This window comes from Sipha flava, unplaced genomic scaffold (assembly GCF_003268045.1).
Source record: "Sipha flava isolate LNK unplaced genomic scaffold, YSA_version1 43_pilon_pilon, whole genome shotgun sequence".
In the NCBI taxonomy this organism is placed as follows: Eukaryota; Metazoa; Arthropoda; class Insecta; order Hemiptera; family Aphididae; genus Sipha; species Sipha flava.
Window position 1 is genome coordinate 2,417,204 of NW_020273171.1, and position 14,626 is coordinate 2,431,829.

At 26.6% G+C, this 14,626-nt stretch overlaps 5 protein-coding genes across 5 annotated transcripts; 2 read left to right on the forward strand and 3 right to left on the reverse strand.

Moving 5' to 3' along the window:
- Window positions 1-1,472: 1,472 nt before the first annotated feature.
- On the reverse strand, window positions 1,473-2,808 carry LOC112689311 (DNA-directed RNA polymerases I, II, and III subunit RPABC2). Its single transcript, XM_025562957.1, has 4 exons — window positions 2,652-2,808; window positions 2,091-2,157; window positions 1,868-1,959; window positions 1,473-1,788 (listed from the first exon to the last, which is right to left on the reverse strand). The coding sequence occupies exons 1-4, from the start codon at window positions 2,678-2,680 to the stop codon at window positions 1,578-1,580; spliced, it is 399 nt and encodes a 132-aa protein (XP_025418742.1). The 5' UTR covers window positions 2,681-2,808; the 3' UTR covers window positions 1,473-1,577.
- Window positions 2,809-2,921: 113 nt separating this feature from the next.
- LOC112689310 (26S proteasome non-ATPase regulatory subunit 8) lies at window positions 2,922-5,977 on the forward strand. The gene is made up of 7 exons (XM_025562956.1): window positions 2,922-3,137; window positions 3,205-3,346; window positions 4,051-4,123; window positions 4,888-4,990; window positions 5,234-5,426; window positions 5,505-5,690; window positions 5,755-5,977. Exons 2-7 carry the CDS (start codon window positions 3,239-3,241, stop codon window positions 5,890-5,892), a joined length of 801 nt encoding a protein of 266 aa, XP_025418741.1. The 5' UTR covers window positions 2,922-3,137; window positions 3,205-3,238; the 3' UTR covers window positions 5,893-5,977.
- Window positions 5,978-6,057: 80 nt separating this feature from the next.
- Window positions 6,058-9,023, reverse strand: LOC112689301 (CWF19-like protein 2). The gene is made up of 8 exons (XM_025562946.1): window positions 8,688-9,023; window positions 7,971-8,630; window positions 7,466-7,729; window positions 7,327-7,392; window positions 6,935-7,129; window positions 6,753-6,869; window positions 6,346-6,684; window positions 6,058-6,289 (listed from the first exon to the last, which is right to left on the reverse strand). Exons 1-8 carry the CDS (start codon window positions 9,021-9,023, stop codon window positions 6,155-6,157), a joined length of 2,112 nt encoding a protein of 703 aa, XP_025418731.1. The 3' UTR covers window positions 6,058-6,154.
- Window positions 8,967-9,318, reverse strand: LOC112689302 (protein PET117 homolog, mitochondrial). Its single transcript, XM_025562947.1, has one exon. The coding sequence runs from the start codon at window positions 9,217-9,219 to the stop codon at window positions 9,004-9,006; it is 216 nt and encodes a 71-aa protein (XP_025418732.1). The 5' UTR covers window positions 9,220-9,318; the 3' UTR covers window positions 8,967-9,003.
- A 149-nt stretch (window positions 9,319-9,467) lies between these two features.
- On the forward strand, window positions 9,468-12,990 carry LOC112689357 (talin-1). Its single transcript, XM_025563031.1, has 2 exons — window positions 9,468-12,428; window positions 12,489-12,990. The coding sequence occupies exons 1-2, from the start codon at window positions 9,716-9,718 to the stop codon at window positions 12,713-12,715; spliced, it is 2,940 nt and encodes a 979-aa protein (XP_025418816.1). The 5' UTR covers window positions 9,468-9,715; the 3' UTR covers window positions 12,716-12,990.
- The last annotated feature ends 1,636 nt before the right edge of the window (window positions 12,991-14,626 follow it).

The following is a 14,626-nucleotide window of genomic DNA, read 5'->3' on the forward strand; positions in this document are numbered from 1 at the left end:
GGCACAACAAGGTGTAATAGGTATACAGTCGAGTCGTGATAACCAAAGTTGAAGGGAGATAAAAATTCACTTTGAGATATCTAATTTATAGGGGAAGAATTTTCTAGTAGAATTAAACAATTTGAGTTATCGCGACTTGATTGTATTATATATTTAACAATGGCGTATTATTAAATTTTTTGTAGGGAGGAGTGTTTAAAGTTTTTTTAAAAACATATGCGATTTCATAATATTATAAAAAATAAATATAAGGTATGAATTAATAGTTATATTATTCTATTACTATTATAAATACAAATAAAGAGTTATTTAAAACCACATGATATAAATTATTTATTTTTTTTCTCTATGCCTTTGTAGTAATTTTTTTCTTCTACTAGAGGGGGTTGAGACCCTGGAACTTTCCTTATAGAAAATACGCCACTAACTATTATAATAAATTACAAATTATTATTTTAATAGTTATTTTAGGTGATTTACACTTAAAAAAAGCATAGCCTCTACAGTGAGTAACACCTAAAAGTAGTTGAATACCCATAATTTTATACTAGGCAATTCAGCAATAAAAAATAAAATACATTTAAAAAAAAAAAAAAGCAAATACCACTCACTCATTGAATTTTTTTAGATCTTAAAAACGACAGGACGTATAAACTTAAAATTTGACATAACAGTCACTTCAATACTCTAGAGGTGCAATAAAAAGGTATTTTAAAAAATATTAACACCGACAGATGGTCCCATAATGCAAACCTGGATAACTCAACTTACAACTAACACTAGCATATTGATTAATTTGAAATTTTGTTTTATTTGTTTTATAATAAACAGTTACACCAAACTAGGCATTAAATAGTATGAGGTAATTATCAATTAATAACATTGTCAAAGCTAAGACTCCAGTGCGAAGTCAGGTAATTCAGTTAGAATTACTATAACCACTATCAAGAACAGGCAAACCAAAAAATTAGTTTATTTTTTATTACCAGATGGTTTAAAAACAAAAAATGTTATTTACTCTGAAGATTTTTAAAACAAATATTTGATAAAAGATCATATTACATGTACTTATGACACTACATGTTCTATTAAATTATAATAAGGGCGAGCCCACATTCGGAGATATGCTAGTTAAATAATATAATTAAAATAAATTTATACCTTTATTTTTTCAGAACATTTTTCAAATTTAAAAAATATGAGAATTATAATGATAAAATTAAAATGACAAGCTTATAACACTGGATTTCTAATAATTAATGAGGACTGAAAAAAAGAACATTCTTTAAAGATATTACTACTACTATTTAAATAAGTTAATTAATATCAGTGTAATTATATTTTTTTTAGAATTACATTTTTTATTCTTAACTATAAAAAATTTAAAATAGTTTTGAGAATTATGCTGATTTATGATGTAATAAATAGAATGGATTTTTGGATATTTTACATTTATTTTTTAAATTCAAGACTTATAATTTGAAACCATTTTGACCCAGAGATCAGTTTTATTACTCAGTAAAAAGATTATTAAAAGTTAAATAATTACACATATTTGAATCTATATTCATACATTTTTATTGGTCTACAATTATAAGTTCATCAATTCCCCAATCTTCATAGCTGTTGTCAGGCAAATATCTTCTGATTATAATAGGTATCTTACGTTTTTTCAATTCCTTCATTGCTATTTGTAATGGATCTGTTTCACCTTCAAGTTCTACCATAACAGGAGCACACATTGCTATCTGTAAAGCTCTAGTACCTAATACTCGAGCTCTTTCATACCTCAAACATAAAAAAACATTTTATATAAAGTTTAAATGTCTTATAATATACCATAAGTAGTTAATGTTTAAGAACTTACTTTGTCATATACTTTGTAGTAATACGTTTAGATTTTTGAACTTGACTTTGAGCTTCTTGAACAGGTAATATATCAATATTATCTTCATTTTCCTGTTACAGTTTTTATTAGAATATATACATTTTTGATTAATCAGATAATGGTTATTATTTAATATTTAAGAGATTCTTCAAAATATTAAACTACATATTTATTATGAACAAATTATGATAACATTAATTACTTCAGGTTGATCTAATTCATCTAAATCAGCATCATCTTCAACTTCATCAAAATCATCTGCCCCACCACTGAAATGAAAATAAATCATATGTTTACTTATAACTTAGAAAGTACTGACAAGACGTAAAATAATAAATTAAATGTAAATACAATTTATAAAGCTAAAAAATGTTTGGTAAATCAACTAGTATGCTATAATTTCATATCGTATAGATTTCTTACTAAATTAAGTTGACATTTACATAAAAGTATAATTATAACCGCAAATTACATTTGAAATTATTGGTTTACACAAGATGTATTATGTTTTAATACTTAGTCGACTGATATTCTTCATATTTGTCACTGGTAAGAATGCATTTTTAACAAAAGTACTGTTATTTAATATATTTACAAACATGCTAATATTAGTAAAAAAAAAATTAATATCAACTAAAATGTTTTATAAGAAATTATTTTGTAGAGATAAATATTATTAAAATTACTATTTAGCACTATTCCGAAATCAAGAGCCTTCTTAACGTGATAACTAAAATTAAGAAATATTATTAAAAAGACTCACTCGTCGTGATCGAATTCTTCATCAGCCATTACTTTCCGGTTGCTAGTAACTACTACGAAAGATCTGCAACGAAAAGTCAAATGATATCGATAATGTAAGTTGCATAAATTTGTGTACAATATAAAACTGTACCACGCTTTACAGATAAGGATAATAATTATTACTGTCTATATTTGTGTAGTATACGGACTTTTATTATCAACGCATTTTCCCATTGGTTCGCTTTTACACACTCACACACGCACACATATTGATAGACGCCACTGAGTGCCCGCCCCGAATGACATATCAAAAAACAAGCAGTGTTCATGAGACTTGAATTTTTGTTACGGACCAGTCTGTGGTATTGTTCTAATAACTGGATATAATACTTCTTCGAATATTTTTCTTGTGCCTAATATCCATTACGAATCGCTGACGTTAAGACCGTGAATAATTTGTAAATTAATTTGTAAATCGTCCGCTGCTCTTCCAAACCGTCTGCTGGTGAGTTTCTCGCTCGATATTCTGTCTTCCCTTGGCGGACCATGTCTTCAATTCTGTGTTTTTGCAGGACAATCAGTCACGAAGTTAACGTAAACGACGACATGTCTTCCTTTGACGAGATCAAAAATTTGTACCAGAATTTAAAAACCGAGTGGAATAAAAGGAAGCCCGATTTCAAGTTATGCAACAATATTTTGTTACAGATCAAGGTGAGAGTGCGATTGTTAAACGTTTTTTTTTTTGACAACTATCATTAATATTTACTAAAATACGATAATTTTTTTAAAATTTAATTATCATAAAATATTGGTAAATACTTTATTCGTTTTTTTAAATAAATTAATTTTTAAGGTTAGATTAAAATAATTGTGAGATCATAGATCATTTTTTCATTACTTATTTTTACTAAATCTATTTTACACATTTTAAAGTTGATAAATATTAAAACAAAAATATTTTTTCAAAGTATTTTGTATGATAGTATTTGATTACAAAATATGAAGTATTTTATATTGCATTTGATTTTTTTTTTCTATATGGAGTCGCAAAATATTAAAATATTTTAATTGTTTTTCATACATTTAAGTGAAAGGTAACTTGTTTTTTAGTAAATATATAAAAGGCTCCCTTACTTGTTATTTATATTCTAGAAGTAGTTTTATATATTTTTTATTTTGTTACGTTATTTGTTTTTTCTCAGCCTCCAATTTATTACGATTATATATATTATATATATTATTATTATTATTATTTATTATTATATACCTATGTATTAAAATAAAGATTAGTTATTATTTTAATTTTTATGAGTGCTTTAAAATTATTTTTTTCGGATTTAAAGTTATTTAAATTAAAGTATAAATTAACAGTTAAGTTTTATCTTAAAAATATAACGTTTTATTATATTTTGTAGGTTGGAATGACCAAACACACATTTTTACCAACTACTAATGTAGAAGCATCTCATAAAGAATATTTGATAGCAAGTAAGTTTAAACAAGAATTTGTAAGAACTAAAAAATTAGCTTTACAGTTTCATATTATGTGTTATAAAATGAAATTATTCAGTTTTATTAAAAAAATTATTGTAGATTAATATTAAAAATTGTTTTTAAATTTTTCTTTTGATTAAAAAAGTTAAGCCGACCATACACCACAAAGAAAAAATTTGGTTTTTATCATTAATGATTTGTTCATACACTAGTGTTAAAATGATGTCGTAATTCATTTTTGCTTTTCGCAGATTTATATTGTAATTTTGTAATTTATTTTTATTGAGGATAAAAATTAATAATTATTCAAATTTTTAAAAAAAATTTTTTTTTCTTTTTCAACCACCATTAATTAAATGTAAATTTTAGTTTAATGGTGAGTGCCATTTTAATAAAGAATATATAAACCATAGAGTGATTATTATAAAGTAATGGATTAAATAAACTGGTCGATTTTTATTGAAAAACAATAACACATAGATTCAAAACGCTAACCGTCATAACTGTTGTGTTTATAACCAAATAGTGTCAGAATTAAAACTATCATGTTTCATTGTATATTAACAGCCAAAATTAAAAAATTATTTCTTTAGAGTACTTTTTTTATTAAATTTTCTTCCTTAAAAGTATGCTTACAAGAATTTTAGACGCATATTTAGTAATTTAAAGTTAAATGGCAGAAATAGTAGCAATAAACCAACATATTTCATGCTTTGTTTAGAGTTAACAATAATAAAATTTTGTAAAATAATTCACAGGAGATATATTAGAAGTTGGTGTACAATGTAGTATTGCCATGCATGATATTCCATCATTTGAACGATACATGGCTCAGCTCAAGTGTTATTATTTGGACTACAGGTATTTATCATCGACAATATAAAAATTATGGATAATATACTCTAAAAATTAAGAATTGTTTATAAATAACTAATTAAAAAAAAAAAATTATAATCTTTGGCAAATGGTCTTAGCAGTTTCCTTTTGACTCCTTGTTTTTAATTTCCTTTGTTAAAGTTATTGTATTTATTTTTACTTATATTAATAATAACGTTTATATTTTAGTGAAAATAATACTATGTATACATTTTTTTTTTTTTTTAGGGACAAATTACCTGAATCTGCAAATCAATATCATTTATTAGGTTTGAACTTATTGTTTTTACTATCTCAAAACCGGGTAGCAGAGTTTCACACTGAATTAGAGCTACTCCCATATGACATTATTCAAACCAATACTTATATAAGGCATCCAGTTGCTTTAGAACAGTACTTAATGGAAGGCAGTTATAATAAAGTATTTCAATTTAACTTGATTAGTTATGAATATTTATCATGTATATATTGTATGCTTTAATTTTAATTTAATTTCTAGATATTTCAAGCTAAGAGTAATGTACCATCAGATACATATAATTTTTTTATGAATATATTGTCTAACACATTACGTAATGAGATTGCTGAGTGCTTACAAAAAGCATATAAAAAAGTATCAATTAATTCTGCAACAAAAATGTTAAATTTTAACAATACTAATGAAATGAATGATTTTGCTATTAAAGTGAGTTTTATTAATATTAATTATTTGTTTCTCAGTCTAAGTTAAATTGTTTATTTATGTTTAGAAAAAGTGGATTCTAGGTCAAGATGGATATTATGTATTCAACCTCGAAGAAGAGAAAAAAGCAGTAGAGCCAATACCGGCATTACAGATAGCTGATTTTGCTATTCATTATGCCAAAGAATTGGAAACTATTGTGTAAATTCAGTTCACTTAATTTTCAATTGATTAATTAAAACCATCAAAATTAATTGAAAATTTGTAATAAGCATCTAAATCTTAATGTTTAAAACATAAAATATGTTTGTATTTTTCATATGATTAATTTATAAATAATTACAAATTCATATTATTAATAACACAAGTATTTTGAAATAAATTAAATTTGTTTTCTAAGGAAGAAAACCCCTAGTTTTATTAATTGTGAATTATTGTTCTATCTCTTCTAATGACAGTGAAAAATATTATTTTTTTGTAAAATCATAATCTTTCCACATTTCTAGAAATTTTGTAGTTTTTTGCAATTGTTCTTCGATTGGTTCTTTTTGCCTTTTTCGCCATGTATTGTGATCCAAATCCATCATACCACCAATAATTTCCTATTGAAACAAAATATTAATAAATAAATGATATAATAATTATAGAGCTATTTTACCTCTGCAAAGTTATTTGGGAACATTTTTTCGTCTTCAATAACATGAGCATATCCACCTTGCATACCAAAATCAACAGCGAAATAAGGTAAACCTTTGGGAACTGCTCTACGTATATCTTTACTGCTTAAGTCTACAACCTTTTTATTTATCGCCCATTCAGTTTCGCATTCCAAGATAGCTTTTTTAAAATATATAGGAGCAGTATCACCAATTTCAATAGGTACAGGTACACAGTTCCAAACCATGTGAGGCATATTATGTAGACGCATTGCACTTTCGAAGAATACTACATCTTCATCTTGCTCTTTAAACATAGACGTTAATACTTTTCGAAATACCTTAAATATTTTTCAAATACACAGATTACTTATTTATTTATAACCATTGCAAAAAATATAAAATTTACCTGCATTTCGGTCCAAACATCTTCATCAATATCAGTTGCACACGCATAGTGGTATATAGGTACAATTAAACAATGTCCTTCAGTTAAAGATTTGTATGATGGTAAGCACAGATAACACTAAATCAATAAAAATTATAATAATAAAATATAAATAAAACTAATTACAGTACAGGGTTAGGTACCTTTTCTCCTTTAGCAATGAATAAATGTTTTAACATTTCTTCACTATCAAAGCAGTAACGACATGAGTTCAAAATTTTTTCTGTACGTTTATGTTCATCAATTGCACGTTTAATTTCTTTCTCAGAAACTTTGGCAGATCGTTTTTCTGATGCACGTTCTACAAATACATCATCTTCATCATCTCTAGAATTCACCTTCAAAAATGTATTACATTTAATTAAACAAGTATACATACTAAAATAAGTAATAAGTATCCTGAAAAGATATTAATGATAGCATAAAATATATAACAATAATTTTTTTAGATTTATGAACAATATTTATAAAAATACAAATAAACCTTATATAAATAAAAAAAATTAAATTAATATAAGTCAAATAAAAAAATTACTTTTCTTGACAATTTTACAAACTCCATATTACTATCTTCGGCTGTACTAGTCATTTCTTTTTCAAACTATAAATTATAAAATTATTAATAAATATAATTTCATTATTCTTATTTGCTATTATCCATTTACATTACATACCATTGATTTCAACGAATATTTGTCATCATCATCAAAGTATCTTACTCTTTTACCATCCTCATGTGTTAATACTTTTTCTCGTTTTTTCTTCCTACCATCATTTTTATCACCATGAGCTTGTTTAACAGGATAACTAAAACCCTTAGATGAAGTTCTGGTTAGCAATACAAATTCTTCTTTTTGTTTTATTTTATTTATTACATTATTTTTTAATGAAATACTTCTGGCTAAATCAAGCTTTTGTTTAAGTTCTTCAGCCAATTTCTATAAAATAAAATTAGAAACAAATTATTAAATAAGAAATTAAAAGATAAATTATATTATATTTTAAAATTATTTTCCATTCTTTTTGTAAATATTATTTTAAGAATTGAATAGTCTCATTCAATAAAATTGAAATATTTGATCTTTTAAGAGTAAACAAATTAATAAAATTAAAAATAATCTTAGTAATGGATATACATTCAATAACCGAATTCAATATTATAATAAATATACAACTTACAGTATTTCCTAACAGTTCAGCTTTAATTTGTTTAGCTGCAAGAGCATTTAATTCAGAATCAGTTAAAGGAGTATCAATACATTCTGTGTTTATTTTTTTTTCTATATGCTCATTAGGCTCTTCTATTTTATATTTTTTGTGAACAATTTCATTAGTTTCTTCATTGTCAGAGTCTTTATAATGTTTACTTTTACTTTCTCTTTTATAGTCATGTTCTTTAAATTGTTTATCTTTTACTTCTTTTTTTTTGTTTCCATAATCTTTGAAGTATTTATTTCTTTCAACTTCACTTCTATCATTAAAATGTTCTTTATAATGCTTGTTTTTATCTTCTTTTTTTTCATTGCTATGTTCTCTATGATGCTTTTCTCTTACTACTGTTTTTTGATCATATTCTCTATGTTGTCTATATCTTTCTTCATTATCTCGTTTTTCGTTACTATATTTACCATCATCTCTTCGGTCATGTTTTTTCCATGATTGGCGACCATAAATTGATTTTGAACTGTTCGAATGTTGTTGACTGTTACAATGATAGTCATCATCATCATCTATTTTAGGTTTGAGAAAACCTTTATGGTGACTTAATGGTTTAATTGGCGGAAGTCCACTACCTCCATTTTTCCAATAAGGATTTAGTTCTCGTTCTGATTGTCCAGGCTAAAAATAGTATCAAGTATTATAAAAGAAATATTAACCATGAAAAATATAACATACTTTTTCCATTCTAGCTTTAGCATCCTCTATATCCTTGTTTTTTGAGATAGTTTTTTTTTCAATTTCTGTAGATGTATTACATACAAAATCCATCCAGTTATCAGATTCTTCTTTTGGTTTGATAAATGCCTGTTTAGGCGAGGAAATTTTAATATTTTTCTCGATCCATTGATCATCACTTGATATTGAACTACTAGAGCTAGATGATGACGATCTATAAATCAACATAATAAGTGAATATTTGATAAAATCAATATTACAATTGCTAAAACTTACATATTTTTTTTTTTTGTTGCTCTTTTTCTTGTGCTCCTTTTTATGCGATTTTTTTCCCATCTTGAATATTATTGATCACTGGTATTTCGTTTTTAATTTCCAACTGCGAGCGTCTGTGTTCTTGTCGTTCAATGTCTTTAATAACACCTTGGTGTAATTTATTTAGATCGTCTTGTTGCTGGTAGTGAACAAATCCAATAATACCTGCTGTTACAATACACGAGAGACCAAATACTACTTTGGATGTCGTTGACATATTAAGTAAAAATATTAAAAAGTGGTTTTTTCGTTTTGGAGAAACTTGTTTGACTGTTGTAAAATTGTATGCATTGTAGATAGTATTAAATTTATAGAAGTATCGTTATCAGAAAGCCATCATTGATATCATATTATCAGATAAGTAATAAAAATGGAAATACAATAGATAAGACATTTACAATACAATATTTAAAAAAAATTTAACGTATAAAATAAAATTTTATTAAAATTAGTTTCGTTTTTAAATATTATTCAATATGAATTTCAAACTAAAATTATACAAAAATGCATTTTTTTCTGTTATTCATACTGAGCTATTATCTGCTGGAAAATTTTTGTATTTAATTATTGTATTTACAAAACTGAAAGTAGGTGCATAGCAATGCCCATAAAAGGCAATGTTCACCTGTTGTTTCATAACATTATAACCCACGATATTAATGTTTCTTGTTCAAAGTAAATAGTGTTTGAGTTGTAAGTAAGCATCAATAACAATGGCCATGCTGTCTTTGCGTATTCGTTTGGTGGACGATGGAGTGACGAAGACAATTCAATTTGACCCATCTACTTCTGTATTAGAAGCTTGTTGTCAAATCAGTGGAAAAACATCATCTGACCATCTATCGGAATATACTCTATTTTTGGCTGATGAAGATTCTAAAAAAGGTATATACCTTGAACCTACACGTAATTTTGAATATTACATACTAAGAAATGGAGATTTGCTTGAATATCGCAAGAAAATACGTCCACTCAAGGTTAGCACTCTTGATGGAACATTAAAAACATTAATGATAGATGATACTCAACCTGTCGCTAACCTTATGGCTGTAATTTGTGCTAAATTAGGTATAACTAATCATGATGAGTATAGTTTAGTACGCGAAGTCCCTGAAGGTGATGAAAATAATCTCAACATAGGAAATTCTATTAAAAGAGACATTAAAATGGAGCATTTGCGCAAAAAATTAAAGACTGATGAAGATACTAATTGGATTAATCCAGGAGCAAGTTTACGAGAACAAGGCATTGATGAAAAAGAAGGAGTCTTGTTAAAGCGCAAATTTTTCTTTTCTGATGGTAATATAGATACACATGATCCAATTCAATTAAATTTGCTATATGTAGAAACTAGGGATGCTATTTTAAAAGGTACTCATCCTGTAACGGAAAATCTTGCCATTCAATTAGCTGGTTTACAGACTCATATTCAATTTGGTAATCATGATGAAATCAAACATAAATCTCCATTATTGGATTTGAAAGAATTTCTGCCACAGTCATACATAAAAATTAAAGGTATTGAAAAAAAAATATTTAACGAACATAAAAAATATAATGGTTTACCTGAACTTGAAGCTAAAGTTTTGTATACTAGAACTGTTAGAGCTCTTCCAACATATGGAGTTACATTTTTTTTGGTTAAAGAGGAAATGAAAGGCAAAAATAAACTTGTACCAAGAATTCTTGGAGTTACCAAAGACTCTGTATTACGCTTGGATGAAAAAAGTAAAGAAATACTAAAAAATTGGCCTTTAACTAGTGTTAGGCGTTGGGGAGCTTCACCTCATACATTTACTTTAGATTTTGGTGATTACTCTGATCGTTATTATTCTGTAAAAACCACTGAAGCTGAGCAAATATTACAGTTAATATCTGGTTATATTGATATAATTTTGAAAAAAAAAGAAGCAAAGGATCATTTTGGAATTGATTCAAATGAATATTCCACTGTTATGGAAGATACAGTTAGTCCACTAAAAGCAATTGTGATAGAAAATAGTAATCAAAAAGTAAAAACTGAATCTGTAGCTAAACCTGCTGTACTTAGAGTTCCACAAGAACCTATATCTTATACGACTGGATACATTTCTGAAGAGCAGTATACTTCTATTGAAATTACCTGCACTGAAGCTATAATAGGAGTTATGGAAGATCTTGATTCTACTATGTTAGGAGGTAGCAATTTAGAGCTAGAAGTAAATGAACAAAAGTTTTCTGACTATCGTGAAAATATATTAAAGACTTCTAAAACATTAGTAGAGAATACTAAATCATTAGTTGCAGGGGTTGGAGTATCTAAAGAACAGCTGGATGAATCTTCTAAAAACACAGTGTCTACAGTATTGCAACTTGTAGAACTCGTGAAAGCCGGTGCATCTTCATTAGATGATCGTGAAGTTCAAATTACATTGATAAAAGCTGTAAAAGATGTTGCTAGTTCTCTCGGAGAACTTATTAAGGGATGTTATGATACTCCTTCTATGGACGAACTAAAACATAAAGCAAAAGTGTTGGTAACTAATGTTACTTCTTTGTTAAAAACAGTAAAATCTGTAGATGATGAACGCACCAAAAATACTCATGTAATGGAATCAGCAGTTGAAGCTATCGAAAGAGATTTACAAGAGAATAAATTTGTAACAAATAATGAAACAACTACAGTAGAAATTATTCAGTCTGCAAAATATATTGATGAAGTTACTAAAAGTATGTTGGACATTATTTACAGAGGAAAACCTAAAGATGTTATGAATGCTGTACAAGAAAGTCGCAAATCAGTTACCGAGTTATTAACTGCTTGTCAAGGAAAAAATTTAAATGAAAAAGTATTGGATGCTGGACGCCATGTTGCTGAAGAGTTTAAAACTTTCTTAACTACTGTTTTGGAAAATTCAAAAAGGCCTAGTAATACTACAAAACGAATCTTAGAAGATGTATCTCAACGATTGTCTTCAAAAGTACATTATTTAATTACAATTGTAGAACATATTGAAACAATAGAATATCATTTATTAGACTCAGCAACATCAATAGATACAGCAGTGAAAAAACTTGACAATATCCAACCTAGGCCTTATGAATTTAAAGTTGATGAGACTTGTTGGAAATCTGATGAAGTTATTTTAGAAGCGGTAAAGTCAATTGCAGCTGCTACATGTGCATTAGTTAAGACAGCTTCACTTGCACAGCATGAAATTGGAGTTGATGAAGGGGTAGATGGTTTAGTGTATGCAGCTAGAATGGTAGCTACAGCAACTCATAGTTTAGTAGAATGTGCCCATGAAATTATTGAAGGTTTATCAAGCGAAGACAAACTTATATCAGCTGCCAATCAAGTAGCTTCTTGCACAACACAACTTTTAGTTGCATGTAAAGTCAAAGCAGATCCAAATAGTGATGCTACAAAACGTCTTTTGGCTTCAGGTAATGATTTTCAATTACATTTTTCATTTTAGTTGATATTTGTATATATTTTTTATTTAGGTAATGTTGTGAAACGTGCTACTGAAAATGTAGTCCGTGCTGCTCGTCAAGCCATGAAAACAGATGAAATGAAAAATCTTATATTAAATGAGAAAATGGTTGGTGGTATGGCACAAGAAATAGATGCTAGGTCGGATGTATTAAGAATTGAAAGAGAATTGGAAGAAGCTAGAAAAAGATTAGTGGTCATCAGACAAGCCAAAAATAAGAGTGTTAATAGTTTTTAATTTAATATTATAAAATGTTCAAAATAACCCTACAAAATATTATCTAATTTATAAACTTGCCTTATAATAGTAAGTTTTCAAAATAATGCATTCCCTATGTTTAATTTTAAAATATTTCTCGATGGTTACACAACACATAACTGTTCTTAACTGTAATTCATATGTAGTAAAAATAAAATATTACGTGTATTTGAACCTGTATAAATTAAACATTAATTAGTTATTGCAATTTATCGTAATGCATACTTTCTAATTATATATATTTTACTAGAAATAACCAAGGCATAATTATTTATATTAAAATAATAGTTATAATGTTAAACATTTTTATTAATTCTTATATATTCTTATATATATATACATATAAATTAAAATTAACACTAAATTATAATCTACTTGCATATTTAATATTTATTAAATTTAAATCTTAAATGAATATGTAATGAGTATATATCTATATATTATTGCTAACAGTTAATTTTGTTTAATTTGTTTATTTTTTAATTTTTACTATATTAAAATTTATTTTTGAATTAACAATGTATGAACTATAAGTATATTTTTTTTAATTTTAACTTAAAAAAAATTAATGTAACCATTACTTTGAAATAAAATTCTCATTTGTTTTGTTTAAATCAATGTTCTCCAAACTTCTTATCTTTACCATCCACTTCCAAAAAAAAAAAAACCAACAGACGCCCCCTTAAAAAATATTGTCACAAAAGTATGCGATGAAAAATGAAATTTATTGTTTATAAATATATAATGTATAGATACAAATGAAAATAAATATCTCAATGAGATGGATGTGGTTGGTGTTTTATTAGAATTTGTTGATATTAGGTTCGATTTTCGTAAGCAGCATTCTTAAGTCCCCACGATTAGTTATTTGTAACTGTTGTATTTTTTTAGTCAGTAGATTGGTTATTGCACTAAATTCACGTTCAACCAAGTAGGATGATGGAAATGCGATCAAAAATGTACAACAGCCCAAAATCCAGGATAAAGTATAGGTATCTGCTTTTGTAGCCAGAATACTTGGTAACCTTCCTTGAACTTTAATTTTAATTCCTCGTTTGTAGTTATTTCTATCAATTCTTCTTATTTTGCAGAATCTATGGTTTCTGTATTTAAAAAATGGATGGATCTAAAACCCATTTAGGTATGTCAATTTTAAGAATACCACCGCTTTTTCGTTATGAAATGCCCCCCAATTAAGCTTGTAACTTTCATTGCCCCCCTGGATAGCTCTAGCATCCCCAAAGGGGCGATATTGCCCGCTTTGGGAAACACTGGTTTAAATGTTGATAGTCAATTTATAAAGATTAATTTGGGCTAATCAATTTAAAAAATTAGCTTGCCAAGTAATTGACGAATATTCCATTAAATCTTTAAGTTTTTAATTTCTTCTTAGTGTTACATCTCTTCTTCATTTTACAAGGAATTCAATATTGATCTTATTATGAATTTAGTAACAAAATAAACAAACACCTCTAGTTTCACTACAGACTGAATGAAATATACCTAGTTCATGTAGCTTCGGGTTTCTTACTCATCACAAAATCTTAGTAGTTGATATAAAAATAATCATGAGAATTATTTTAAATAGTTAAAATATAATAATAATAATTATTATTATAATAATAATTAATTTAATAAGAAAAAATAATAATTGATTCAAGGGAAAAAAATTTTGATTTATCACGTTAATGTGTATACATAAAATATATTTATAATGGAGGTTAGGTACCTTTATATTAATTATGATCATGTTTATTAAATTCATTATATTTTTCTATTTTCAGTTTTTTCAAACTATATTTTACTATTGTCTTTTTTTTTTTTAGTAAACTGTAATAACTTCTAAGTACTCGGGGATTTCGAATCACTGTTTTGGAGGAGGGAATCGAA

Coding starts and splice junctions, on each gene's coding strand:
- LOC112689357 (XM_025563031.1), top strand. CDS start 9,716: ATGGCCATGCTGTCTTTGCGTATTCGTTTGGTGGACGATGGAGTGACG. Junction 12,429..12,488: donor AAAACGTCTTTTGGCTTCAG/GTAATGATTTTC, acceptor TTTTTTATTTAG/GTAATGTTGTGAAACGTGCT.
- LOC112689301 (XM_025562946.1), bottom strand. CDS start 9,023: ATGGGAAAAAAATCGCATAAAAAGGAGCACAAGAAAAAGAGCAACAAA. Junction 7,393..7,465: donor AATATTCGTTGAAATCAATG/GTATGTAATGTA, acceptor TATAATTTATAG/TTTGAAAAAGAAATGACTAG. Junction 7,130..7,326: donor TTGTAAAATTGTCAAGAAAA/GTAATTTTTTTA, acceptor ACATTTTTGAAG/GTGAATTCTAGAGATGATGA.
- LOC112689302 (XM_025562947.1), bottom strand. CDS start 9,219: ATGTCAACGACATCCAAAGTAGTATTTGGTCTCTCGTGTATTGTAACA.
- LOC112689310 (XM_025562956.1), top strand. CDS start 3,239: ATGTCTTCCTTTGACGAGATCAAAAATTTGTACCAGAATTTAAAAACC. Junction 4,124..4,887: donor TAAAGAATATTTGATAGCAA/GTAAGTTTAAAC, acceptor AATAATTCACAG/GAGATATATTAGAAGTTGGT. Junction 5,691..5,754: donor TGAATGATTTTGCTATTAAA/GTGAGTTTTATT, acceptor ATTTATGTTTAG/AAAAAGTGGATTCTAGGTCA.
- LOC112689311 (XM_025562957.1), bottom strand. CDS start 2,680: ATGGCTGATGAAGAATTCGATCACGACGA. Junction 2,158..2,651: donor GAAGAATTCGATCACGACGA/GTGAGTCTTTTT, acceptor TTTTCATTTCAG/TGGTGGGGCAGATGATTTTG. Junction 1,789..1,867: donor ACTACAAAGTATATGACAAA/GTAAGTTCTTAA, acceptor TTTATGTTTGAG/GTATGAAAGAGCTCGAGTAT.